At 33.2% G+C, this 27,115-nt stretch overlaps 3 protein-coding genes across 3 annotated transcripts; all 3 read left to right on the plus strand.

The window, feature by feature from the left end:
• The first annotated feature begins 1,635 nt into the window (after positions 1-1,635).
• LOC130654097 (uncharacterized) lies at positions 1,636-12,826 on the plus strand. Its single transcript, XM_057456627.1, has 7 exons — positions 1,636-1,761; positions 3,091-3,406; positions 7,460-8,221; positions 8,411-9,072; positions 9,408-9,852; positions 10,686-10,905; positions 12,339-12,826. Exons 2-7 carry the CDS (start codon positions 3,190-3,192, stop codon positions 12,391-12,393), a joined length of 2,361 nt encoding a protein of 786 aa, XP_057312610.1. The 5' UTR covers positions 1,636-1,761; positions 3,091-3,189; the 3' UTR covers positions 12,394-12,826.
• A 4,829-nt stretch (positions 12,827-17,655) lies between these two features.
• Positions 17,656-24,312, plus strand: LOC130655872 (immediate early response 3-interacting protein 1-like). Its single transcript, XM_057458687.1, has 2 exons — positions 17,656-17,845; positions 23,282-24,312. Exon 2 carries the CDS (start codon positions 23,297-23,299, stop codon positions 23,540-23,542), a length of 246 nt encoding a protein of 81 aa, XP_057314670.1. The 5' UTR covers positions 17,656-17,845; positions 23,282-23,296; the 3' UTR covers positions 23,543-24,312.
• A 707-nt stretch (positions 24,313-25,019) lies between these two features.
• LOC130655871 (metallo-beta-lactamase domain-containing protein 1-like) lies at positions 25,020-27,001 on the plus strand. Its single transcript, XM_057458686.1, has 2 exons — positions 25,020-25,677; positions 26,802-27,001. Exons 1-2 carry the CDS (start codon positions 25,088-25,090, stop codon positions 26,824-26,826), a joined length of 615 nt encoding a protein of 204 aa, XP_057314669.1. The 5' UTR covers positions 25,020-25,087; the 3' UTR covers positions 26,827-27,001.
• The last annotated feature ends 114 nt before the right edge of the window (positions 27,002-27,115 follow it).

Below are 27,115 nucleotides of genomic sequence, written 5' to 3' on the forward strand. Positions count from 1 at the left end.
ATAAAATGATAGCTATTCAGTTACAACTGGTAATCATGTAAACTCGTTCCCAGGACCCTTTATCGCCATCCGATGTCAAAAGATAATTCTTAACAACTCGTATGGTTAAAAAAAGCGATATTGTATTTTTAGAAGTATGTGAAAATGTGTCTATGGAAATTTCTAGGCTTGAATGTTTGAAAGTTGGATAGTCAAGTTTTATTGCAATACTATTTCGTGAACCAAAAAAGGAAGAGACAAGAGATTTGTTTCAAAAACAAAACTGAAAGTCTCAATCCTCTACATGATGGGATAATATTTTGGTCCCTATTTTAAATATGTTTGTCGTGTATACTTTTGATATACTTCTTATAGAAACAGCATCTCTACAAAAAAATTATCGAGTCCGAAAAATCAGTTATAAATAGGTGTCCATTAGGCTCAGGTTGAAACTTTTATTTATTTTATTTATTTAACATCAAATCGGGTTCCATATAAAAATATGGTTCTTTTCCCTATAAATTAAAAATACAAATGAAAATTTATTAATATATAATACCATAATACAATTCTAAAATTTCCATGAAACTTAAAATCACGAGGTAAAACTGTGTTTTCAGGTAAGAAACAAAACAATGAAAGATGCAAAAAGGGGGCGTAATTTGACTTAATAGGAGGCTAAGGGCGATCGAATATAATCTAAAATAAAAACATAACACCTTACCTATTTGATTGTCTGCTGTTAAGATGGAGGAATTTGGTGTCTGTCATAATGAGATGTGCGCCATAAGGTGCTTGCTGGCTAAGAAGAGGTTTTTATGTCCGTTTGACCAGGCTTCTATTTTTTCTTCAGAAATTCTTCGCTTTATTAAAACGTACGCTATATATGAGATGTCAATGATGTGCATATTTTATATGACTAGCCTCACAAATATCGAGGAATACATACCCTGTCTATTATTTCTAGGAGGGGCCAGGGCTTAGATGCGGAGTCCTACAAGTATTTAATGCTCATTTTGAGCTACGCAACCCCAATTAAGGGGCTGTGCTCCACCAGACAACTCCTTGCAACATCCAACTAACCTGTGGCTATGGTAACATTCCGTCGCGCATATTGAATCGCCGCCAACGGGAATCGAACCCCGGCCTGAAGCACAAGTGCGTGCGAAAGTTTTAACCACTAGACTATTTCATTTGATTTTTCATTTATTTGTCATCAAAAGTTTACTTACAAAAAATGAATAAAAAAAATTGAATAAACTAAGTTGCAAAAGCTATTGCCTAGTAAAATAACTTTCTGTTTATAACGAGTAAGCAACAACAAAAAAACTACTGCGCCACATGTATAAGGAGGTTTAACTGTAATAATAATTAAAAGCTAGTATGGATAATGAAAATTTTATGAACAAACAAAAATCAGTGTATTAATTAATGCAATTCTGAAACAACTTTATGACCGTTCAGTTTTATCTTAATTAGCATTGCATCAAAAAATCTTTTCATCATGATTTTAAGTAATGTCTTTTTGTTAGAAGTTGTATAGAATTCGTTAAGCGCAACTAATAGCATTACCATATCTTAACCTTTTTCTTAGCTGCATAAAAGAAAATAATAAAGTTATATTACCAATTGTCTTATTAAAAGAAGCGCTTTTTTAACAAGCAAGAAGGTCTTATAGTATTTAATCACTGAGTCGATTCTAGAGGGCGTTATGGTCGCTGATGTGGCACTAACAATCTACGACGAAATAAGAAGCAAAAAGTGGAACGAATCTCTGAAAAGGTACGTAATAACCCCTATAGAAAAGTAATTTTGACAAAATTGCGTAAAAACAGTCGCTATACATTTATATGAATTACTCTCATCCGGTTTTTTATAAATTCAAAAACAATAAACGTTCTTACAAATTAACATTTGTTTTTGTGTAGCCACCTGTTACGTTATTTACAGTCATGGTTGGCTGTACGCGGTGACTTCCTGTTTGAATATAGCCAAAGAATTCATTGTTCGTTATTACTCGTTTTATTATCCTGTCGATGCATATCTCCCAAATCACATAAAAGCTGAAGAAGTATCTTTCAATAATTTTTATACTTAAACTTTTCGATTATGCAAAATTCCTGGTTAAGAAAATTCTTTGACAACAACATTTTTTTAAAAAACAACAACAACGAAAAAAAAACAACCTTGTGTTCATTGTGCATATCGTCATTCAAGCTCAGGCGGTTCGTCAGTGTTGAAAAAAGTGATTTAAGCTTAGCTGTTCCTATTTTGCTCCTATTTTGTTCTTATAATTCGGCGCCGTAGCCATGGCGCCGTAGATTTTATGGCGCCGTAGATTAGTGGTTATAGCTCTCGTACTCTGTGCGGGAGACCGGGGTTCGATTCCTCTTGACGGCGATTCAACATGAGCGAGTGAATGTTACCATAGCCCCGGGTTAACCCAAGCCATGTGAGGGAAATTGAGTAGATGGCACACTGTGTGGGCCGTTGGATGTTGCCGGGAGTTGTCTAGTAGAGCGCGGGCCCTAATTGGGTCTGCGTCGCTCAAAAATGAGCATTAAATACTCTAGGACTCTCCATCTAAGCCATGGCACCTCCTGGAAATAATAGACAGGGTATATCCCTCGATATTTGTGAGGCTAGCCATGTAAATATGCACATCTATCTATCTATCAAATCTGAGGTTCGTTTTCTTATGCAATTGTTCTTATAAGGTAGACGTTTTTCTTATAGTTTCAATATGAATATTAGCAGAAAATAATCCTGATATATACTTAGCATATTCTTAGCACAGTTAAGATTCAAAGATATGTGAATGAAACTAGTGAAAAATCGCGCCGGAGAAAAATACCTCCAATAACACCTGAGTATAGAGATTTTACATCAATGATAGGGTACAAGTATATGACTAAACAAAAAAATAAAAAACCAAACATTCATAATTGTAAGCAAAAATTTAAAATGAGTATATTCTTAGGATATTCTTAGCTTTAGAATACACAGTAAACAACACAAGAATATAATGATTGTTGTTGTTATTACAGCGATGAAGATATGTTATCTCCATAAAGTTAATTGCTGACACGGCTGTCTTTGTTATTCTACTAGGGGCCATTATTAAAATTACATTAATTGTTCACCAGACCAGAAAGAAACGCCTGAGTGCGGTACAGACAAAACTTCGATCACTGGAGCGAGAAATACAAAATGGAAATTTTCAAGCCTCAGCGATCGCTATTCGAATTAGAAAATGCTGATAAAAGAATCGTTAATGATATGACACAAGTTATTCCTGTAGAAAGCAATAAGACACCACTTGAAGTTATACAACAACAAACGTTGGAAAGTCAAGTAATATCAGTCGCTGGTCTCCACAATACATTTTCTCTGTCTAACAGACGAATTCACAGCCCCAAAAAAGCTGGTAAGTACATGTCATAAATTTTTAATATTAAACTAATAAATTTTTAATTCAGAAAGCTACGTAGGCGAAACTTGTTACTTCATTTTCATTAAAAAGAAGTAAACTGGCTGGTAGTGTTTGTATTATTGAAAATCTTTACTTTATTTGGTGATAATCAGCCAGCTAGCTAGCTAGTGAGCTAGCGAGCTAAGCTAGATATATGTTAATTGTATATTTTACTAAACAAGTAAGGTTTTAAAAATTTTGGATGCAGGGCCAGGCCTTTTAGCTCATGGTTATGTTTTTTGATAGCTAGCTATTTATGAGAAATTTCTAACCTTTTATATATTTGAAATTGTATAGTTATGATAAAAACAATTTCCCCTTGTGTTGGGGCAAAAACTTCTAGAATGTCTACATAACACAAAATAACATATATTTCATTATCAATCACTTGTACAAAGCTAGCTAAAGTGAAGCAACTTTAGAATATGTATTTACAGGAAAAAATACAATTTAAAATAAAATATGCAGCGCTACTCAGATATTGAATTATGAAGAACATGAATTTCTTGAGCATTGACACTTGTTTCAAAATGCTTTATCCAAAACAAAATGTTTTATTTACATATTGTCTATGTTGGTAACCATTCTAATTTATTTTAAACAGATTTAAAGGGAGGTGTTTGAGTAAAGCAACGAAAATATATCATAAGATTTAGGTTTACTTTGCAAAAGTTTAAAGGTTCTATGCCCGATTTGCTAGGCTTTTTTATGAAAAAGATTTATAAGAACATGATTCCCATTTTTTTATTGCCAAAAAATAAGAAAAAAATAAACAGCTTCAGGCTCAAATTATTATTTTCAAAGCCTAATTTACCAAAACATAGGAACAATCCAGGACGTTAATTCTTTACTTTTGCAAAGTAAATTTCTTTCTAAACGATCTTATGAGCACAACACCAACAATAAATTTTAAAGTAAAAACAACATTTTTTAATTTGCAGAACATATTTCGATTGTAATACATCAATCATTTTCAACTGAATAAAATATACAATTTTTCAGGGATGATATATATATATAAAAATCAGCAATCAAATAAAGGCTTTATTAATAATATATACAATAAAAGTAGTATAAAATGCTATACATGTGTATAATAAAAGTGTATGAAGGTGTTAAAATCTGTTACAATGGAATTCCTATGTGATGAAATGTTATGATACAAAGAAAGCAATAAAATGAAGAGAATAGTAATAAAATAATCATAACTAAATAGATAAAGTACAACTTAGGTGCTAGACCTGCTTATTAAGAAGGGGTTGTTGCCAACCTATATACAAACCTTCCTTCACATTTAATTGATATTTGGTTTGCGCATAGTCTATAATAGAAAAATAAGATTCATTACAACTGTTTTTGCACTCCAAATTATTATTAAGATATTTGTAAACATGGGAACTCTTGTCACTCTTTAAATGTTCCTTAACTCTAGTAGCAAAATGTGGGGTCGTTTGACCAATGTAACTAGTATTACTGCTAGCACAATTAAATTTAGAAACTACATTAGATTTAAGGGAACAAGGAATAGAATCTTTAACATTGAAACAAGAACCAATTTTGAAAGATTAAAATATTAAACAGATGTCTACATCTTGTTTACAATATCTTGTAACTAATTTACTCAATTTGGCTCCAGTAAAAATTGAGTGCTTGCCAATGTAAGGTAATTTAAAATATCTTTGCTTACCATTATCACACTTGCTATTGTCACTGCCAAGATTATGTTTTTTATTTAAATAACTTCTAGTAACTTTATCAGGCCATTCCTTGAGACGAGTGCGATTGCACACGCACTTGCTCGTAAAAAAATTGACAAGTGCTTTTAAAATATATTATAGAGTAATGAAAAAGGCTATTAAGCTGTATGTAACATTCATTTCTTCGTGATTGATTTTGTTTAAAAAGTATAGAGAACATTAAAGTCGGCCCCTTTCCTTTATGCTGACACTCTTATGCTCGACTGGTGCATTACACCGAGACTCGATTGAAAAACGAAAGACCATTTGGAACCATGCCACAAGTCAGTCCAACCTTCATTGTCACAGAAAATACTGCGAGAAGAGTGCGCACCATGTAAGTTAAATTAACCAGAACATGGGAGAGGTTAGGTGTCCTGTGCCTTAATACAGCTTTCGGACGAATGTTCTCTTGATGTGATGCAATAATAGGTTGCAGAGATATTAGGGTTTGAAGGTTCAACCCGCTCATTCCGAAACGGATTTGCGGACCCAGGTTTTGGAAAATTACCCAAATTGGTCCTAAGTGCTCCCTAGTTACCTACGCAGTGAAAATTATTTAATTTAATATAAGATATTGAACTTAAAGTAGTGTTATTGACGTCGTAACATCAGAAAATGCAACATATTAGACATAAGTTTTTCGGCAACATCAAGGGAAAATGACGATATCCACTTTGCCTGTTACAGACACAGTCTCTGTATTATTATAAGAGATAAAGCCTTTTATTTGGTTGCTGATTTTTATATATCATCCATGAAAAATTGTATATTTTATTCAGTTGAAAATGATTGATATATTACAATTTCTTTCTAACCTACAATAATTGCTCTGGCCCAATTATAACACAGTCCTGTTTGCAAATGGGACATCCCAATTTTAAACCTTTGTTCATCATTTTAAAATGCTTTTATGCTGGTGTAAAATGGTAATATAAATCCTATCCAGTTTTAAAAACAGGATGTCCTGATGAGGAACCTATGGTGAAACGAAAAAAAAAATATATCTAAAAAGTACCAGAAGCAGTTGGTGGCAGTTTTCTCTTTTGTATATTTCATCAAAAAATTTGTTTTAATGTATCAATTTTATTTCTTTTTAAACTGACTTAAAATAATCAAGAATTCAAAAGTAGCATTTAAAATAGTTTGTTGACATTTAACTTTTGTTTACATTACGACAAGTATATAATGTCAAACTTGTTATCTTGAGTTATTATTGACTATTCCAAAACAAATATGGTAACTTTTGTAGCGCATTTAAGGAAATTTTTTTCCGCCAAATTGCATAAGAATCGTCTATTCGTAAACGTTTTTGCAATATAAAAATCCTTTTTCTATAAATTACAGATTAGCATTTCTAGCACCTGCTCGGATGGGCCATGGTCACACTGCCTGTGAATAAGAGTTAACACTGGGTGTTTCCACTATTCATTTTCCCTAAATTGAAAATCAAAAGAGAAACAAAAGAGCGATGAAATCACAGAAAAAAATATTTTTATTAAATCAATTACTACTATATCATTCTCCAGTTGTCCTGTGCGCATCCACAGTTTCGCGACAACATATCTCGTATATCTTGGGGTTTTTTCCTCTTTTACTCTAAGAGCTTTTCTCTTTGTTCTTTTAATTTCATTGGAGTTCTCTTGCGCTGTAAGCAGTGGTAAAGCCATCACTAAGTTACTTCTAACATCACTATCCTCAGTTGCTTCTGTATAAACTTGTTGTACAAGCAGTAAATAAAGTTCAGTCAACTTTTAATATTGCATTGTTGCTGGTTGTGTTTTCACTATAAGGCGAAATTCTATTTCGTTTCTTCAAGCAAATCATAAGCAAAGAATAAGGTACAACGCTTATGTGACATTATTGAGATTTTTCACGATGTATGCCACAATATCATTTATTTACCACAACATGCTGCTATTACTAAAAAAATATTATTTTGTGGAATAGAATATGCTTACAGAACTGACGCTGAAACAGTGTATTTATTTATTGATCAACCATTTTTACAGATTGATTTTTTGACTAAGTTTTTTTAAATTCTTGTTTTATACCTAAAACCCATGTATTCTATATTTTTAAAAACTCAACATGAGTGAGTCAGCAAAGTGACTATGTTAGTGAAATCCAGTTGATGAAGTGACAAAATTGTGGAAAATTATAGCAAATTCATTCAAACATCACTAAAAAGCATTACAACACCTGTTGAATAAATGATGAAAATAATTTTGTATTAATTTTTACAGTAATGATTTTAAATTTATATACTTAGGTCATGGCGGTGTCAATCAACTTGGTGGAGTATTTGTTAATGGTCGACCCCTTCCAGAACCAGTGCGTCGAAAAATTGTAGAGCTTGCTCATCAAGGTGTGAGACCATGCGATATTTCACGACAGCTCAGAGTATCCCATGGTTGTGTCAGTAAAATATTAGGACGATACTATGAAACAGGTTCTATCAGACCTGGAGTTATTGGTGGTAGTAAGCCTAAAGTAGCAACCCCTTGTGTTGTGACCAAGATCGCTGAGTACAAAATTAATAATCCCACTATGTTTGCATGGGAGATAAGAGAAAGATTATTAGCAGATCAAATTTGTGATATGGAATCTGTACCTAGTGTTAGCTCTATAAACAGAATAGTTCGCAATCGACTTGGCTCTGACAACACTTTAAAAGAACCCACATCACCAATACCTGCTAGTGAAAATAATTTAATTAAAATAGAACCTGCACATAGTGCAGCAGGATTGTTTGGCTACCCAGGAATGCCAATTCAACTGGGTCCTACTCCTACAGGTTTTGCCCATTTATCACGTTCTATGGCTGGTTACTCGGTAAATGGAATACTAGGGATTGCTGTCCCCCCTGGACATGGTCAGTTGGGAACTATGATCATGTGCCCACCTGAATATGCAGTTGCACAACAACATTTGCAACAACAATCGCAAGAAGCTGCAGAAAATGAACGCATTATGCACGAAGGTGAAATAGCTCCAACGATGCCCAATGCACCCGAAGTTACTGCTAGTGAATGTAAGGTTTTTATATTCCTCTGTTCTCAGTATATATTTAAATTTGTTATAGTAAAAATTCGAGATAATACATGTGTATCATCATTCGCAGTAACTTGCTGTAAATAAACCTAATTGTTTTTAGATTAATAAAATTTTTGATGCTAAATCTGAAAATTTGACTGTGTTCTTTAAATTCCTTTACCAATAGATGTTCTTGAAGAAGGTGACATAAACGAACATAACAGCCACGAAGCATTGGGAAGTCGTGCTGTGTCAGCTGTAACACTTAGCTCTGATAATAGACTGCCACCACTAACAACTGTTCAAACCTTTATGAGACAAGGCATTCTAGATACTCGGATGTCCACAGATGCTGAACAACAACAGCTACATGCAGAAGAAGAATCTCAATCACATATTCAGTTTGAGCAAAACACTTCAACAAGTGAACAAATACATTGTGTCGAAGAGATCAAACGTCAACAAGACCACATTAATGAACAACATTTACAACTTTTAGAACAACATCGACAACATTTACAAGACACTGACCATGAACATCATCAAAGTCTTACTGAGAATGATAGTTTGAAGCATGCACATCATGACCATGTTGAGGGCGAAGAACGCCCCCTGCAAATACAACATGTGTTTCATCAACCTGTTACAATGGTACAAGCTCTAACAGTGGTTCCCCAAAATACTGAGAAACACGAGTCTGGTAAAAAACCAGGTCGGAGAGTCAGAACTACGTTTTCTGTTGACCAGAAAATAGCTCTAGAGCAAGCTTTCGAGAAAACTCCATATCCTGATGCTGTGCAGAGAGAACAAATCGCGCTAAAAAGTCAAATTCCCGAAGCACGTGTGCAGGTAGTGTTTTTTTAATATTCTTCCTTCAACCTTTGATTTGTTACATAATTTTTTGCGCTTGTGGTCAATAACCTTACTATATAATATACAATACCCGTTTTTTTTATAAGCGTGACGCTTATAAGCATATCTAGGCCCAGATTTACTAAAAATTAGGTATATATACTAAGTATTGTCGGAGGGCTAAGTTAGTTTTTCAGGTATCCATTTCTTTGCGAATCAAAGTAAGAAAGCGAGCAATCCTCTCAGTTTGTGCAAAACCTTATGTATGGTATAATTTACATTATTTTTATATGTTGAAAAAAAACCCTCTAATAAAGATCTTTTTCTTTCAGGTTTGGTTTTCAAACAAGAGAGCAAAACTACGGAGACAAGACAAAAGTGATGAGATAAAAATAGAGAGATATCAGCATTATCAGCAACAATTGCAACCACAATTTATTGCTGTTCCTCAACATTCACAAATTATACACCCATCAGCTATTCCTATCGTACCTGGTCAATTTACTATACCACAACACCTGATAGAAGTTGAGCGATCGAGGTTGTCACCTATGTTAGCTAAACAAGTGCATGCAACAGAAGGCCAACAAACTGAACTGCGAGCTTTGTCAGAAGCGCCGATAGATTCTCTAGCAACTATGGTTGTACAGAGCGATCAAGGTTATACTATGTCCAACGCCAATGTACCTACATATTTGTCAGCGCAACCGGTACCATCCTCTCGTGGCAAGAGTGACGTGAAGGCAAATACGCCTCCGTTAACACCAGTTGAAACTAGTAAGTTCAATAATTCCAATCAGCTTATATATTTATTACAAACTGGACCTAAAGACACACCCTCCTATGTGGCATACGTTGTGCCCAAAAATTTACCTGTTGGAGACGTTGTTTCATCACCCGGAGAGTCTTGGTCAGTCTTTGATAGCTCAAAGTGCGTGGACGTCTCTTCACATTTGAGTAACAGATCAAAGGAGCGTGGCCTTGACATAAAAGAAAAACATATAAATAGTGTTTTTCAAAAATGATGTGTTCTTAAAAATGGTTTTCTTGTAAACTTCCTTTGCGATTTGTGGTTCGATGTAATTCTGTTTAAATATATTTAACCATTTCCCGGAGCCAAATTAAAAAAAAAAACGACTTTAAGCCAAGCGGGAGGCAATTTGCACAAATGTTTTACTGCTGCACGCTTATAAGAAGTGTTTGCGATTGTATAGTCGTTGCCGCCATATTTTCGCGAAGCTTTGAAGCCGCGTGTCGTTTTTAGCGCAAATACAGTGTGAACAGAGTGTGCAGCGACGAAACATTTGTGCAAATCGCCGGCTTTGTGGAGTCCTAGTGGAGGTGTATAGCTACCATGATCTGCAAACTGGCAAAATATTGAAGAGAATTATATAAAATGACATAGAGCGTGCATGAAAAGCATTTTTAGAATATCGACCATGTTTTATTGACGTTCCTTTAAGGTGTGATCATTGAGAACATACCTTGACGACTTTCATATGAGAAGTATACAATTTATATGAGTGTAATATTTATGCATTTTTTAAAAAGATTTTTATCAATTTTATCCTGTTAAATATATTGATAATATTTTATTTAATACGCTTTAGAACCTTCCATTGCCACTGACAACCAACTAACTTCAAGTGGTACTGCTGTCTCTTTCCTGTTACCACCGGTCAGTACACTAACCAAAGCTACTAACGATGCTCATCCATCTTATTGTTCTACTAACGAAGAACAGTTGCCACAATATAGTTCGGATCAGTGGTTACGCTATCCCGCGACAGTATTAACCACTTCAAGATCGACTAATGTATTAACGACGTGGTATAGTAACTACTATGTTATTCCTACTAATTTACTTGCAATAGTAATATGAACGTATAATGCGCATGTCCAATTCGCACAAGTTTAATTTTTTCGCAAACAAAATAACATGTTTTTAAGAATTTCGCGCGTATTATTTTTCGCGAAATTTATGTGCTAATTTTTCGATAGCGCGACAATTATTGCAATCTAAATTTTTTTGGCATACTAATATTTTTACTTTTAAGTCCAATAACATGATAACATTGTTGTCATGTTTTTTGCAGATCCATTAGTATATATTCAGTGTACCTGGATAATAGCTGTTACAAATAGAAGCCAGACACGGAAATAATTTCTTTAACTTGGTTATTTGTGACACTAAAAGGCATCAAAAAGACATTTAGTTTAGACCCGTCCTTCAACTTATTTGCTTACGAAATCCGTAAATTTCACGATTTTTTCGTCTCGCGAAAGTTTCTGCTTCTCAAGCGTGCCTATAAAATTCTCTTAAAAAATTCTACAAGTATCACAGCGGCAACATTCGCACTCAAGTTGTGCATAAGATGATTTTAGTTTCCATGTCTTGTCAGCTAAAATTCGATAATTAGAATATTTTATACGTCTCTATTTGCAAAATCAAAAAATAAGTGAGACAATTTTTGTTCATTATACCAAACATAAATATTTGTACTGGTGAGTTGCAACAAAAAGATTTGTACTGGTGAGTTGCAACAAAAAGATTTGTACTGGTGAGTTGCAACAAAAAGGTCCGCATGCGTTACTAGTTATTTGTATTGTATTTCCCCGTTAAGAACTAGCGGGAACCCTGCTATTCTTGTTGTACTATTGGGTGACGCGTATATGAATTTTTCTGCCAATGATCGTGATTGTCTAATGAAGACAACTTTTGGCAATAAGTTACGAATCATCCCTACCAGTGTTAAAAAAATAGAGTTCATCTCTAGCGCGAGAATCTAAGAAAGAGTATAGAGTATACGAGAGCACTCTTGAACTTCAATAACACAGGCAATTTTACTATTCCATTTTATTGCATTAACGCACCTTTCCCTTTCTGTTTTTGTTTTGTTTAGTCCGAATAATTTCTCCCTTATCTACAAGTTTCTACCGAACCATACCTTGGCTCAACATTTCCCCTCCAAACTTCCACGGTAGTTTAAAAAAGTTGTAGTTCGCTAGCCAAAAAAATTTCAATAATTGAATAAATAAAAATCATGTCATGCCATGCAACGGATAGTTCTTCAGTGATCTACGATTTTTCCATCTATTTCAAAATAATTTTTAGAAGTATCGAAGTTCCGTGTAAAAAGTCTGCTATATTTATTTAGCTCTCGCAAATTTTTCGCGAAAATATATTTGCGCAAAAGTTGGAAAATACCATCCGCTACAAATGTCTTCAACAAGTTCCATCTACTTTGTTTTATAATTTACAGGCCTCCGCAACACTCATCGTCAGAAAGCACGGTTACCGAAATTCATGCAAAGTGAACTCATTGGGAAAATTGACAGAAAGTACGGTTACCGAAATTCATGCAAAGTGAAGTCGTTGGGAAAATAGACAGAAAATAAGGTTACCGAAATTCATGCAAAGTGAAGTCATTGGGAAAATTGACAGAAAGTACGGTTACCGAAATTCATGCAAAGTGAAACCATTTGGAAAATTGATCTTACGGGGCAACTCTTTTCGTTTCAGCACGTGTTGCGATTTTGAAATATTATTGAAAGAGAGTAAATTTTTTTAAATAGAGAAAATTATATATTTATAAATGCACGTTTGCTCGTTTTTATATATATATTTGTCACTTTTGTAAATATTTTCCTTTTCTATAATTCGTGTATTTTTTTTTACTTTAATATTATTTTTTATGTTATTTATCCTTGTTCTTCTGAGAAAAAATAACTGTTGGATCAATGTTGTTAATATTTTTAATTTTAATTAAGTAATTGTTAGAAGATTTTATTTTCTATAAAAAGGCCTGTCTTTAAAGAACAAGTTGTGTTGTCAAAGCTATTGTTGATATATCACCACTGCAAATATCTGTTTGTCTACAAGTGAGATTTTGACCAGTGGGTTTTCTGGCTGTCTGAGGATATATTGTTATATCCTCAGACATTTGCTTTCTTGCCGTGATCTGTTTCTTTTTAAATTTTTTTTATGTGTCTGGTTGTCTTGGAAATAAATATATTTAGGTTTCTTAGTGATTCTAGTTGCACAAAAAAAACGGAACGAGATCTTTTTCTGTATTTAGCACTTTTCTTAGGTTCGTTTTCTGTATGTTGCGTTTCTGTGAACTTCAAAATATTTTTTAGATATTTTTAACTTTCGAACTTCCACTTTCAAAAAGGTACCTGGTGTTGTCTTTGGACATATTAAGTCAGTCATATATACTCTCATTTGCATCCTTAAGGTTGGAAAATGTTTTCCTTTGCGTTGCCTTTGTCGTCGCGTTTGTTAAATCCAATCTTTTTAGGTTTGTCAAGGAATTGGCTCATTTAACGAGGTTGTGCATTGTATGTTGTAGTTTACTCAGTTGGTGAGAAAAATAAAATACAATTTGTGAATAAAAAAATTAGTGTTTAGCCAACCTTGTCCCCAGAACTCTTCTACGGCTTGGATATGATGGAAGGGAGGCTTCTGTTTTAACCTCTTTATGCACAGGGTTTTGCTTTAGTGTTGTCTAATGTTATGATTCCACCCCTCCTCAATTTCGTTAAAATTTCAAATTTTTCTGTCGATAGTTGATTGTTAGTTATCTACTACTTCTGATTATATCAGATCTTCTTTAAATCTTGTTTCTATTTGACTGCAATTTCTGCTACAGCGCAAAAAGTTCACGAGTTTATTAGCGCGTGGGAAGAATTCTTTCAGGAAAGAAATTTGACTGTGTTGGGTAATTTGGCGGATGACAAAAATGTTAAATTTAGTGGGAATTTAATTTGGCAAAGAGCAAAAAATAATAATTTTGGCGGGAATTTAATTTAATTTCCTCCAAGATCTGACATCGTAGGATTGTGAATTTTCGAAAAGGAGAAGGCGGCCTAGATAAGTATGAATTTTCTACAAACCAGTAAAACGAGAAAGCTTCACGCGAAGTCATGGATATATTTTTCAAGACGCGAAAGATTTTTCACTGCGAAAAAATCCAAATTTCAAAGTTACTTTTTTAATTATCAACTACAATAACATTTGGTGTTTTCACTCTTCTTTTCTGGTGCTACGAACATTTCTCGGAAATCTCGCATCAACGAGGTGATTTTAGATTTTCGCGAAGTTTTTGTCGTATGAAAAACTTTCTTCCCTTAAAGTAGCGCGCGTCCTAAGTTTCCACTGGTGAAATAATATGAATTAACTTTTGTACATAATTTCTTACTTTATGTTAGTTTACAGTGAAAACATGTTTAAAATTTCAAACTCACCTTTTTATTTTATGAAATTAAAAGTCACTGTCAAATTTTCTTAAGAAACTCATAAACGAAGCTCTCTACATTCTCTTATTCGATAAGCTCTAGTTTTTGATACACATTTGAGGTCACGAGAATGAATTATGAATTTTGCTCCCTTATTCGATTTGAGTGTAAAAAGGCCTTTACCGTAATTATTCTAATCTAGTACGGCCGAAATAATAATTATTAAGGACATGACGCATTAATAATTAGAGGAGATAAAGTACCATCAAATCATCATCTCAAGACCGCATTAATACTAAGAGGAGAATTTTATCATTACCGCACTAAATAAGAGGAAAAAAAATACACATATTATTTTTTGATGAATTTTTTTTTTTTTTTTTAATTATTTGTTTTTATTTTTTAGGTTTGTTTTCCTTTTCTTCTCTTCTTCTTTCTGCTTTTTCTCCTTCTCAAACTTTTCAATTTCCACGAATGTCTTTTCCTTCATTTGATTAAATAAAGTTTCGTTTGATGTTTTGAAATAAAACTCGGCTGGTAGCTTCAAGCCACCTTGTTTACGGTGCACCGAGTATCTTCTCGGACCGTTTACTTCGATTACAACCTTACCACCATGTTTTAAAGAAAATATGTCAGCCTTGACAGGAACTTAGGAACATGTCCAACCGTTTTCTCACTATTTTTAACGGCAATGGCGAATTTGTCTTTGACAATCGCTATAGGTCTATTGTCTGGGACAGCGTTTAAGTTTATGCCAACTTCAGCGGTCCATTGAGCTTGGTACCAAGTGACACATCATTGAACTATAAATTCCTCATCAATAATGACAGGAATTTCTAAGTTTTTTACAAGAAGCAAGGTAAACAATGAATCTACTGCCATCTTGTTAACACTACTACAGATTTTGGTTAAATATAAACATTCGATTTACTTTAATTACAGTGCAAACTGAACATGTTCGATTCGCAAGATTTTTCGAATGTACGAACCCATTCGCCTGAGTTTTATGATAAAAACAATTTTCGATTGTTTATCTAGCTACATGGTTCAAACTAAAAGTACCTTCTTGTAGGAGAAAAATGGCAACCCAGACGAATTTATTAGGTTACTTTGGAAAAGCTGTTAATAGAAAAATAAAATCACAAACAAATATTACTTACACAGTAAAGTGCGTCTGAGGGGAATGGCAGCCGGTAATGCTTTCGGTGAAAGATTGGAAATGTTATTGGCAATTGGCAAAAAGTATCTCATGTCGCCATCGCGCCCTAAAAAAAAGTTGGGTGGATTCGGAATTATTTGATGAGTGGGTCAAGGAACTCAATGCCAAGTTTAGTGCAAGGGAAGGAAAAATCGCGTTAACTGCCCTGCTTATCCCGAGGTGACAGGTTTGGAATGGGTCAAGTTAATTTTTTTCCTCCGAAAATTACCCAACCTATGGATCAAGGTGTCATCAGATCCCTTAAAGCGAAATATCGTTTCCTCGCTGTGAAGAAGCAAATTTTGAGTTTGGAGAAGATCAAGGAACTCCCTAAATCCACAATTTTGACCGCTATGACAATGTTACGAAAACTATGAGATTCTCTTCCTAACCAAACGTTCGCAAATTGTTTAAAAAAGCAGGCATGTCGGTCGAAACTGCAGAAAGAGCCTTCAATTATGAAGACAACCCATTAGCTGACTTGGAAGTTGAGGAGAATATGTAGTGGGAGAATTGGAAACCGATCACGAGAAGTTGAAAAACATTTTTAGTGTGGATTACTGATTTTCAACTGAGGTCCGACTTTGTCCGACACTGACATAATTGCTGAAGTATGAGTGTTGACCGCGATTAATACACCTGAAAATTGTCTGTCTGTCCGCAAAATGGTACCGCAAGTAGCGGGATGCACAAAATGCGGTATAAAAAGGACGGGCAAACCCGTGGAATTTTGCACGGGCCACCGACTAAAAGTTCTTATGTATTTTCAAAACAAAAAAACAAAAAAAACAAAAAACACTTAAAAATTAAAAATATACGAAGCTTTTGGTAAAAATATTTCTGAGCTAAAAACTTATATACACGTATCTACAGTAAAATAATTAGTTTTAAATCAAAAAAAGTCTCTTGAAAAGGACGATAAAATAGGTCTCAGAAGGACAATCGGCAAACAAAGGAAATGAAAAGCCTGAATAAATTGCAACAATGGACTTATAAAAACTGAAAATAGATTGTAAACGATCAGGAATGCTAAAAACGGTTGACAACATGTAAAAAGAAAAGTAATACCGTTTCTGAAAAGTAATAAAGTTTTAACGTCCAGTTAGTCATTAATACACGGCTTTTGAGTAGAAAGATAAAATGCCTCAAGAATTTTTCTTTTTCTTGTGCCCGTACTTGCTTTAGCAATTATAGACTGTATGTATAGCTTTTTGAAGCTTATAATATTACACCTTGTATTTTTTTAAAAAAAAGAAACAAACAGAGTCTTTTGTTATTGCAAGGAGTTAGCTTTAGCAATTATAGACTAGGTAAACTCATGATTTGGATTCTAGACGAGATGTTTAGATGGCTCTGATTTCTCATTGGAAGAAGTGTGCTCATTATATCTGACGGTTACATTGCGTTTGGTTTCACCAATATATTGTAAATTGCGATGACAAAAAGCAGGAAGATTTTTTCGCAAGAACTTAGGTTCCCAAGAAAAAACTTGATATTTGCACTGCCACTGCAGAACATGTAATTCGATAAAAATCTTATTCCCCTTGCATATCGAATTAAAGAGCGCCAACCGTATTCCTTTTTCTTTTATTTATTTAAAAATCGTCATCTTGAACATAGTTTTTGGTGAGGGCGATAGAGTCTCCATATGGTATGAGTAATTCAAAATAATTATTTTCTTCAAATATAAATAAAATCCAACCAGAAATTTATATTGCTCTAAAAAACTTAGTTTTGTCATGTTAATTTGATATTCTATTTGAATATCCTTATTTGAAGAGCATAGAACCATTTTGGATGACGTTATAATTATTATAATTTATGAAGTTCGGGAAAGGGGTATTCGAACTAGTTTTTTAATTTTTTCGCTTTTTAAGATGGGTCTGTTATTGCTGCAGTTCTTGAAAAAATGTCGATAACTGTATGACATGCAGAGATACTGCAGCACTTTTTTGTTTATTGCCGGTTCCTTTAGTAACGCTAATTTTGAAAATGTTTGATATTTAGCCTGTATTCCTTACCACATGTCCACACTCTATTTGCACACCACACGCAAAGCCTTCTAATTGTGAGCCGTGTGCAAAATTGTTTTGTACAGGGTTAGCGATGTCCATTATTATTTTTTACCAATGCGTTTAGTGTAAACCAATATTCCTGCAAATAGTTGGTGTGGAAAACAAAACAAAAGCTGCTGCGTGTCTCTGGTTTGGGCAAGTGAACGAAAACTCATTTCTCCTCCTTCAGACTCTTATTTTTATTCAGACACACATCAAAAATTAAGAGAGAAACGACAGGACTACACTAGCTGCATATTATTGCGATTCGACTAATTTGGTGAGGGATTTGCCAATTTTTAGTATTTTATTTTATGCAAGATATAATATAGCTAGCTAGCTAGCTCTATATCTAGCCGCGCAACTAGCCTAAGCTATAGCTAGATGAGTTGCTAATGTTTTCAAAGTATATGTGTGCGCATCCTGACAGGCAAGAAAAGAAGGATCACTTAGGCGAAAGTGGCTATTCAGGCAAATTCATAGCAAGATTCATGGGAATATATACAACTCAGGCCCGGTCGAGAAAATTTACCCCTGCGAGCACTAAATCACTCACGTAAATTATTCTGCGTGAGCGATCCACATGCGATCACAAAAGTTCGTGCAAATTAGTTTACGTGAGTGGTCAATGAAACAAAAAGTTACGACATGCACATGCTTGATCTGTTAAATAAAACTAAAAATGATCCAGTCGTCGCTGATCAAAAATATCAACAAAAATGCTTGATCGAGAGCTCTTAAAATTATAATTTTTCTACATTGGAAATATAATGTTGTGAGATTTATTTCAACGGATTTGCGTTGGCATTCTGTTGGCAATATTTTGTTGCAGTGAAATTGTTCGGCTGGCAATATCTTTCGTCATTCACCTTTTATTAAGGCTAGACCTCTCATAAATTCGATGCACTGATCTCCTAAGACAATAACAAATGAAAATGGAAGTGCAAGTCTTATTGACATACTTTCTGGATAGTGAACTTCATTAGGTTAATAGTTCACTGCCAACTGGCTTTTTATGTTTCTAGATGAACTTATTAGGTTAGGACATCATTATGTTGTATATATATCGCAGAAGTTGCCAGTGACATGCTTTGAAAATGCTTGTCACCAGCACAGTTTAACATGAAGAAAAACTGTACAGGAGACTCAATTGTTAGAGTCTGCAGAAAATCTCTCCTCACAAAACTGAGGGCAGGGCTGGCTTATTGCCTGTTGTGTCGTGTGGGAGAAAGAACTACTGGACTTCTTTTCAATACAATATACAATTTTTTCGATTACTATTACGAATTGAATAACGAGGGTGCCGATAAGCCCCATACGCCGTAAAAAGTGCGGGCGTTTTCAGGGGAGTTTGGCTTTTTGAAAAATATTCAAGTATTCGCCGAAAAAACCCGCATAGGCCCGATCAATGCCCGAAGAATAAAAAAGCAGACACTAATATATGATTAAAAAAAATTATAAAAATTAAAATAAACTTACTATGTGGTAGCAAAATGCTTAGAAGAACTGTTTTTGATGGTTTTTGAAAAAGTTCACTTTATAAATAACTTATATATAAACTTTATTAACTCATTTCTCTTCAAGCGCCTTCTTCCCAATCATTGTCCGCATGGTTTGTTACAAGGAATTGCATTTCGGGAATGTTCCGGGCAAGTTCGGGAAAGTGCAGGCAGTTTTGGGGGACAACTGCCAATTTTATTTGAAAAGTCACCCAAATATATATGTGGGCGTTTGCGGCTTATTGGCACCCTCTTATCGTATAGCACTACAGTATTTCTGTAGCCTGAGTTCTTTTAGTTAGTGATAAATGCTGGATTTAAAATATTTGTGTTTGTCGTCGCCTGACCGGGTCAGTAACATAGCACGGGTTGAAATTATTTTTTTAGGTCACCGTTAAAATTTTTTTTTTTCTTTTTGCAGATGCAGGAATGCCAGTCTTAAAACGAAACCCAATAAAAATGAATTTTTAAAATGTATTAACCACAAGTACAAAGTTGAATGCGATGATGTGTTGGCAGATTTGCTATATTTTTAAAACTTTATTCAACATGTTTTTTCTTTGTTATTACATCACAAGAGCATTCGTCCGAAAGCTGTATTACAGGACACCTAACCTCTCCCATGTTATATTTAACTTGCATGGGTGCGCACTCTTCTCGCAGTTTTCTCTGTGACGATGAAGGTTGGAATGACTTGCGGCATGGTTCCAAATGGTCTTCCGTCTTTTGTTTGAGTCTCAGTACAATGCACCAGTCGAGCATAAGAGTGTCAGCATGAAGGAAAGGGGCCGACCTTTTCTCTTTATCTTTTGTTCTCTTTATCTCATGTTCTTCATAATAACACGATCGTTTTTCATAAGCTTTGTGTTTTTGGTGATGTTTATTTAGTAGATTCTCTTAAAATGTGAGAAAACTATATCGTAGGATCTCTAAAAATTCTGAGAAATAGTCTCTTAGGTGAGCGATAGATCGCTTGCATAAATTTTTTTGCATGTGTGTGGGCGTGTGCGCGTGTGATCGCATGCGTTTCCTTACCAAGCCTGCAACTGGTTCGTGGGCTGCTGTAGTAAAATCCACGGGCTTACCGTTTTTTTTATACTGCATTGCACGCGTCTCACTACTTGTGGTGCCATTTTGCGTGACCGACAGGTAGACGTATACCGGTATTGTAATATAGATGGTGCTGACTCACTGAAAAACAGCAAAAAAGCTCAGGCTTTCAGGTGGGCTTGTCAAAAAAGCACAAATCCATTTTGAAAATCATTTATGGTTGTAGTAAAACATCAAGGCTTTATCTGGGAACCCTTAAAGAAACTTACTGTGTCAAGAATAAAAAGTTTATGTCAGCATTAGTTTGTCAATCAAATCAAGAATGCATGATCTGACAAGCCTTTCATAGTTAAATAACAACAAAACATCGAACCTTGTAGCACAAAAGTTCTGCACAGAACTTTGGTGGAAAACACAATGGCAGATACACTGTGATAGTATTACAAGCAAACTTTGTCAATAAAGTCTGCTTGCGTAGAGTTTTTAAAAAAGCTTTATTTGATTCAAATTAATATAATCGATAAAATATAAATAATAATGTCACACTATTGAAAGTGTTTTTTGCATTTCGAGAATAATTCGCGCGTTTAAGAATAATTCAGACAATTTAGGGAATTTTCTTGAGTTATTGGCGAATTTGAAACGCAAATTTTAGAGCTTGTCCTCATGTATACGGATGTTTTTAGTAAGTTGGCACCTCGTAAATATATAAGATTGAAAGTACATTGGAATTGTTTTTTTCAACTATTTTACTCTCTGTTAAGTTCAGCACCAAGCTTTTTGTTACATACACTTTAATATCTTTTTAATCAGGTATATAACTAATAATATAACAGTTGATAAACACCTGATTAGGCTACAGTTCACATTAATAGGTAGTGAAGAAGCTTTGTGTGAATCGCTATCTTGTGTCTCGAATGTAGCTAAATAAATTTCCTTGCAGGAGGGCTTGTGATGTCAACTCTTTGAAGATAAGTTTGCTGACCTACTCATGTGCTTGTATTTTTATATACAAAGTGGTAATTATAATATATGCCAAGCAGTTTTGTTTTTTAATATTTGTAACAGGTTCTAAAAAGAGTAATAACTTGTTTTGTTTTTTGATATGAGGGTGAAACACGTATGTGATACAAAAAATGAGTAAGAGATGAAAGAGCTAGATCTTCTATAGCACAAGAAAATATTTTATAATCATTAAACTTGTTGTAATAATTTACTCTTCTACTTTTGTTTAAGTTGTTTTTTTGGCATCTGGGAGGTAATGTTAAACTGGGTTTAATGCAAAAATTTGTTACCATACATGGTGGCTTTTGACAAAAGAATTGTAGTAAACACAAGAAAATGTGACTTAATATTTGCTTTATTATTTTGAATTTTGCTTAATAAATGCTAAAATACTAATTCTAAACATGGTATAAACAGGTATATTATATTATATAACAAATAAGCTATTTTTAAAGTGTTAGGTAAGCTTTAGATTATTTAATTGCTTCTGTAGTTATTTTTCTTGTATCTGCAATCGCGTGTCCCAAGCTTTAATAATTTTGTTTGTGCAAGCTAACACGAAATATAAAAATTGCAAAAAAAATTTGAGAATGTGACAAAGCAGAATTTCTTCGCCCCTGAAAAGGAGTTACTGTTTTGGTGTGGGTAACAATACAAGTTCCAGCAATTTGCACAGCTTTGAATTTTAACTGAAATATCAAAAGTTGTAAGTTGAGTCATAATAAAACTTTGTGACTTGTGGAACAAACAATATTTATGTGGCTACTTGTGGAACAAACAATGCTTTAATTAAATTATGGAAAGTTGAACAGCAGCTTATAATTACAATGCTATCAATGGATCATAAAAATCCTAACTTAATTAATATTTTGTTATTGTCCAAAATTCCTTTTATCTTTTAATTATTTAATTTTTCTCTAACAGACAATAATACCAGCACTTCAAATAACATTTTTAAGCATTGTAGGATCGTTACTTTTAGTCCTAATGACTATACTTTCCTAGTGTTATAATGTAATATAATGTTCTTGCACCCCAGAAAAAATAATCATTTTTGTTCTTTTGTGAAGGAATTAACCAATGAAAGCCTATTTAAAGCCAACCTGTACATTCTAGCTAATCCACTGACTCTTGACCTAGATAAAGAATTACATAGACTAAGATATCATCAACAAGACCCCTTTGTAGTTGGTAACCGTGGTTTAAAACTGATGCCTAGACATGCAAGTCTGCGTAATTGTACTTACAAGTACAACCGGCTATGTATTTTTTTTTTAATTTGAAACTAAAATGTGTTTCATGTTGATCTAAATAAAAAACAAATTATTAGAAAAACAAATTCAGAAACCAAGTTTAAAAATAAAAATGGCTTAGCTAGCTAAACTTTTTTGTGGAACTGGGAAAGCAGTTAATGGCTCAGCTATTATCACATTTCTCAGAATTTAGCACGTATTTGTGTGCACTTTGCCACTTATTGATAGACCTGAAACATAATTTTGTACTGTAGTAAGGGTTTTTGATACAATTCTCTGTTTTTTATTTTTTAGAGTTTTTTATTTTTTTTGTATTTACCTTCTTAGAAATATAAATATATATAATTATGTTCTAAACAATGTTGTTACGTCATGTGCATGCAGATTGGCTACTGTTTATTTGAGATAGTTATTCAAATATATTTCTTGACATTTTTTAAACTCTATTCAAAATGTTTTTTTGGTATTACATCGCATAAACATTTGCCTAAATGCTATATCAAGGTACAGGACATCTTTGCTCTTCCATGTCCTAGTTATATTTAACTGGTATGAGTTTGCATTCTTATTGCAATATTCACTGTGACAATGAAGGTCAAATTGACTTGTGGCATGGTTGTATATGGTCTTCCGTTTTTTGTTGGAGTCTCAGTGTAATGAACAAGCAGAGTGTCAGTATGAAGGATAGGGGACTTGTTCTCTATACCTTATGGTCTTCATATTTACTGCTTTTTATTGCAGGCTTCCTAAACTGGTGCATCGTAGATAGGCATGGTTTAAAAGTAAAAATAAAATAAAATCCAAATTGACTGGTCAGTGCTGAAACCCTTACCCAGGCATCGGCCAATAAATTATTTTTTATGTTTAGCCTGACGCCACATACCATCCATGTTATTTTCTATTATTTAGATTTAAAACAAAACTATGGCATTTGGTTTGTATAGTTTGCTAGAAGTAATTCTTCTTGTTATTAATGCAATGGCTGTATTGAATGAAGAGAGATTTCTGTCAAAAGTTGGGTGGGGAGCTGATCAAATGGCTGGGTTTGGTGACCAACCTGGTGTGAAGCAACAATTACTCAATTTAATCCGATCAGTCCGAACTGTAATGCGAATTCCACTCATTGGTGTAAATGCTTTTGTTATTATTGTTAAGTTATTAATGGGGTAAAGTCACATCAAGAATTGTTTATTATGGAATCAGTGCATATAAGTAAGACATTTAAAAAGACGTGTGGTGATGGCCTTGAAATTCTTGTGGTTTAAAGATTTGGATTATTCTATTCTATTTACTTTCGAAATTTATTTATGTTGTGTTCAGACTAAGTTTTTTGAAGAGAAATTATAGCAGTGTTCATTGATCAGATGTGTGTGTTATTGCACAGTCATAAAGTTGCTACATGTATGTTTGTTTGTTTATTTGAAGTGTAATTGTAAGCCAAATATTTTCTATATCACTATATATTAATATTATATATCCTACATAAATAAATATTGTTAAATTGTGCAGGTGGTAATTTTAGTTTGTTGTTTGGACGTTTATGTTTTTAGATTTAATTTTCCAGCTATTGTAACTGAGTCAAACACAATTTAATTAGTTGTTCTCTGGTATGCTAACATCCCAATTGTTTACTAAAGGAAATAATTTCGATATATACAATCCTGCTTTGCCACAATTACCACCATACTTCTGCGAAAATAAAAGTTGGAGATTATCATCATACATTTGTTCTAGTTGTTCATTTGATCAAATTTTATTAGATATTTATTTAAACTTATTGACTTCAAATTCAAATTTGTACAGTTAATAAAAACAGCGGCCTTAATGGTGCATGGGAGTAAAGAAACTTGAAAGGCTACCTTTAGTAAACAATATTTAAATTTTTTCTTCTTTGCAACTTATATATTACCCTTTGGCAATATTATTTTCTTGATTTATTTTGAGCTGAGTAAGCAGGAAAATCTCCCTATATCTCTTCTAAAAATAAGTTTCTTTTCCATTGATTTTTTTTTATATCTGCTAAGATATCCACTATCTTAGCAGCTACTTGTTATATTTCAAAACCTTATTTGCACAAAATTACTTTATCAAAATTTGCAAATCACTTTCTGCCAATATTCTCAGTTTTCTGTAAGTTGACTTGTTTTTTTTTCATCCTGATTGTCAGTTTATACTATATTGTGTATCATTTTTGTAGATTTAATTAAAAGTAGCAAACTAAGTTGCCAAAGCATAAATTTGATTTTAAAATATAGCTTAAGTAAAAGTTATAAAAATGTCTAATTATTAGTGAATGTTTTGTGAAAATCATTATTTTACATTTACTGTCAGGATGTCCAGTTTCAGTTCCTAAATTAAATATTAATTGGTACTTTGAGTACGGTAATTTTTTTTAAGCTGTATTCACAAATTTCTTGTTAAAGCGTTGTATTTAAAAGTATGCTGACTAATGTTAGTCAACAAGGTAAACATAGATTATGAACACAAATTTCCCTAGCATGACAGTTACACTGGATCTCTGTATGTGAAAACGTATTTTTCACCAATCCTTTCTCTGTTTTGCATGGATTTAATTTTATCTCGTTGATATAAGAGCCTGGTGATATTTTAGTATTTTTATGAAGCACTTAATGAGGCTTTTCTAACTTGTACTAACTCATCTTTTGTTTTTAGTTTGCAGTTTTAGTTGATTCAATAAATTGGTAGCAAATCAACATGAGTTTTGAAATAATCGTTTTACAGCAAGGTTATGCTTACACAGACGATAAAGGTTATAAAGCTAGTGGAACATCAACTTTAATCAGGGGATCTATAAATGTTATTGTCGATACTGGAGGACCTTGGGAGAAAGATCAACTGTTAGAAAGATTAAAGGATAATAATCTAAATCCAGGAGACATTGATGTAGTTGTGGGAACGCATGGTCATTCAGATCATATTGGAAACTTGAATTTGTTCCCACATGCTAAACAAATTGTTGGATTCGATATAAACATTGGGCATGAGTATCTGAGCCATAATTTTAAAAAGGGTTTTTCATTTGTGTTAGTTGAAAATGAAATAGAAATTGTACCAACACCTGGTCACACACACGCTGATGTGACAGTTATTGTTTATAATACCAAAAAATATGGTGTGGTCGGCATCTGTGGGGATTTGTTTGAATCTAAACATGATGATGGAATATGGCAAACAGTGAGTGAAAATGTTGAGTCACAACAACTGCACAGGAAAAAAATTGTTAATATGTGTGATTATTTGATTCCGGGGCATGGACCAATGTTCAAAGTTACAAAAAATTTGAAGTAAGTGTAATGTGTCATATAGAGTTCATTTTAAAGTATTTATATTATGATAATAGATGCAGCTGCCGAAACATTTACAACTTACAGGGTATGTATAGAGTGGTTCTTCTTTACTTTCACCTCTAACTTAGTTTTTACTAGTGCTTGACAGTCTTTTATCTCTGAAAGTTTCTTTAACTAAATTATTTCTTTAGAGTACTTTACTATCAGTTGTGTTATTTTTTTCTTCTTTTTAATTGATGAAATTTTTGCCTAATTTATTATTGGAGGTGACTGCAAAGAAAATTCAAATCTTTAAATATCTGTCATCTGTAAGATGTTATTTTATTTATATGATGCTCAATTTTTTCAAATACACGAACATTTTTGAAAATTATATATATAGTATGTACATGAAATATAATTATTTTTGAAATTATATATGTGTACATGAGATAAAATTAACTAGCTGTTTTAAAAATATAAATTCTCACTTTTTCATGTCTGTTACATAAAAGCATGATTACTGTTTTTTTTTTTTTTTAACGGAAGAAACAGTTTTCCAAAATAAATAAACAAATATTACCTGATAAAGTTTAAATAGGTGATTGATATACTATGATTTTGAAGTATATTAACTTTCAATTACAAAATAATTTATTTACCAGTAGGTTATACAGCATAGGTTGTAAAACCTGTTTATAAAAAAATTTCAACCCTTGGTTTCCAGCAGTTTATGGGTACAATAACATCCTTTTTCTTACATGTAAATAAAAAAAATTATTGCAACAGGAACTTTAATTAACCAATTAGATAAAAGTCATCTCTAAGTATGTGAATATTTTTTAACAATAATGTTCTTATGTCAACAAAGATGCAAAAAATGTTTCCTTCTACTACAATGTGAAAAAAAAGGTTCTTTATTTTCCCAAATTACTCCACACTAGGGCAAAAAGATCCATACATAATTACTCAAGAAAGCTTATCTTTTTTATAATTTTAAGATTAGCTGCTTTTTTGTTTGAGCAAATTTACAAGTTATAAACTTTGGTTTATTTTTTTTTCCTGACGGTTTTTTTTAATAACTCTTTAATGCTATGTTGCATGGCTACAATACTTACTGAGTTTCAATGTTTATCTTTTAGACACCTCCATGCAATAGGGTTATAGGCGGATAGGGTTTATCAATATATATAAAGTTAACAACAAGTCAGTTTGGAATCATGGTCATTGTTGGCGGTAAAATATTTTTCAAATGAACTCTATGTATTATATTCCCTACCAACTGTAAATATTTAACGAGTTGTCGGTAGTTCGCTTAACATCTTCTGCACATCTTTAAAAAGGCTATTGTTGTAAAGGTCAGGTTGTGAAAAACTCTTTGACGAGGAATTTTGTTTTTCGAATGTTCGTTTTTCACGATGTATACATGACTTTAAATGTCTGAATCTCCCCTCCA

The sequence above is a fragment of the Hydractinia symbiolongicarpus genome, chromosome 8, assembly GCF_029227915.1.
Source record: "Hydractinia symbiolongicarpus strain clone_291-10 chromosome 8, HSymV2.1, whole genome shotgun sequence".
NCBI lineage: Eukaryota > Metazoa > Cnidaria > Hydrozoa > Anthoathecata > Hydractiniidae > Hydractinia > Hydractinia symbiolongicarpus.

Excerpts from the sequence above, each read along its gene's own strand:
- LOC130655871 (XM_057458686.1), top strand. The coding sequence starts at position 25,088 with ATGAGTTTTGAAATAATCGTTTTACAGCAAGGTTATGCTTACACAGAC. Across the intron at positions 25,678-26,801 it reads AAAGTTACAAAAAATTTGAA|ACACCTCCATGCAATAGGGT; the intron begins GTAAGTGTAATG and ends TTTATCTTTTAG.
- LOC130654097 (XM_057456627.1), top strand. The coding sequence starts at position 3,190 with ATGGAAATTTTCAAGCCTCAGCGATCGCTATTCGAATTAGAAAATGCT. Across the intron at positions 9,073-9,407 it reads TTCCCGAAGCACGTGTGCAG|GTTTGGTTTTCAAACAAGAG; the intron begins GTAGTGTTTTTT and ends TTTTTCTTTCAG. Across the intron at positions 10,906-12,338 it reads ACTAATGTATTAACGACGTG|GCCTCCGCAACACTCATCGT; the intron begins GTATAGTAACTA and ends TATAATTTACAG.
- LOC130655872 (XM_057458687.1), top strand. The coding sequence starts at position 23,297 with ATGGCATTTGGTTTGTATAGTTTGCTAGAAGTAATTCTTCTTGTTATT.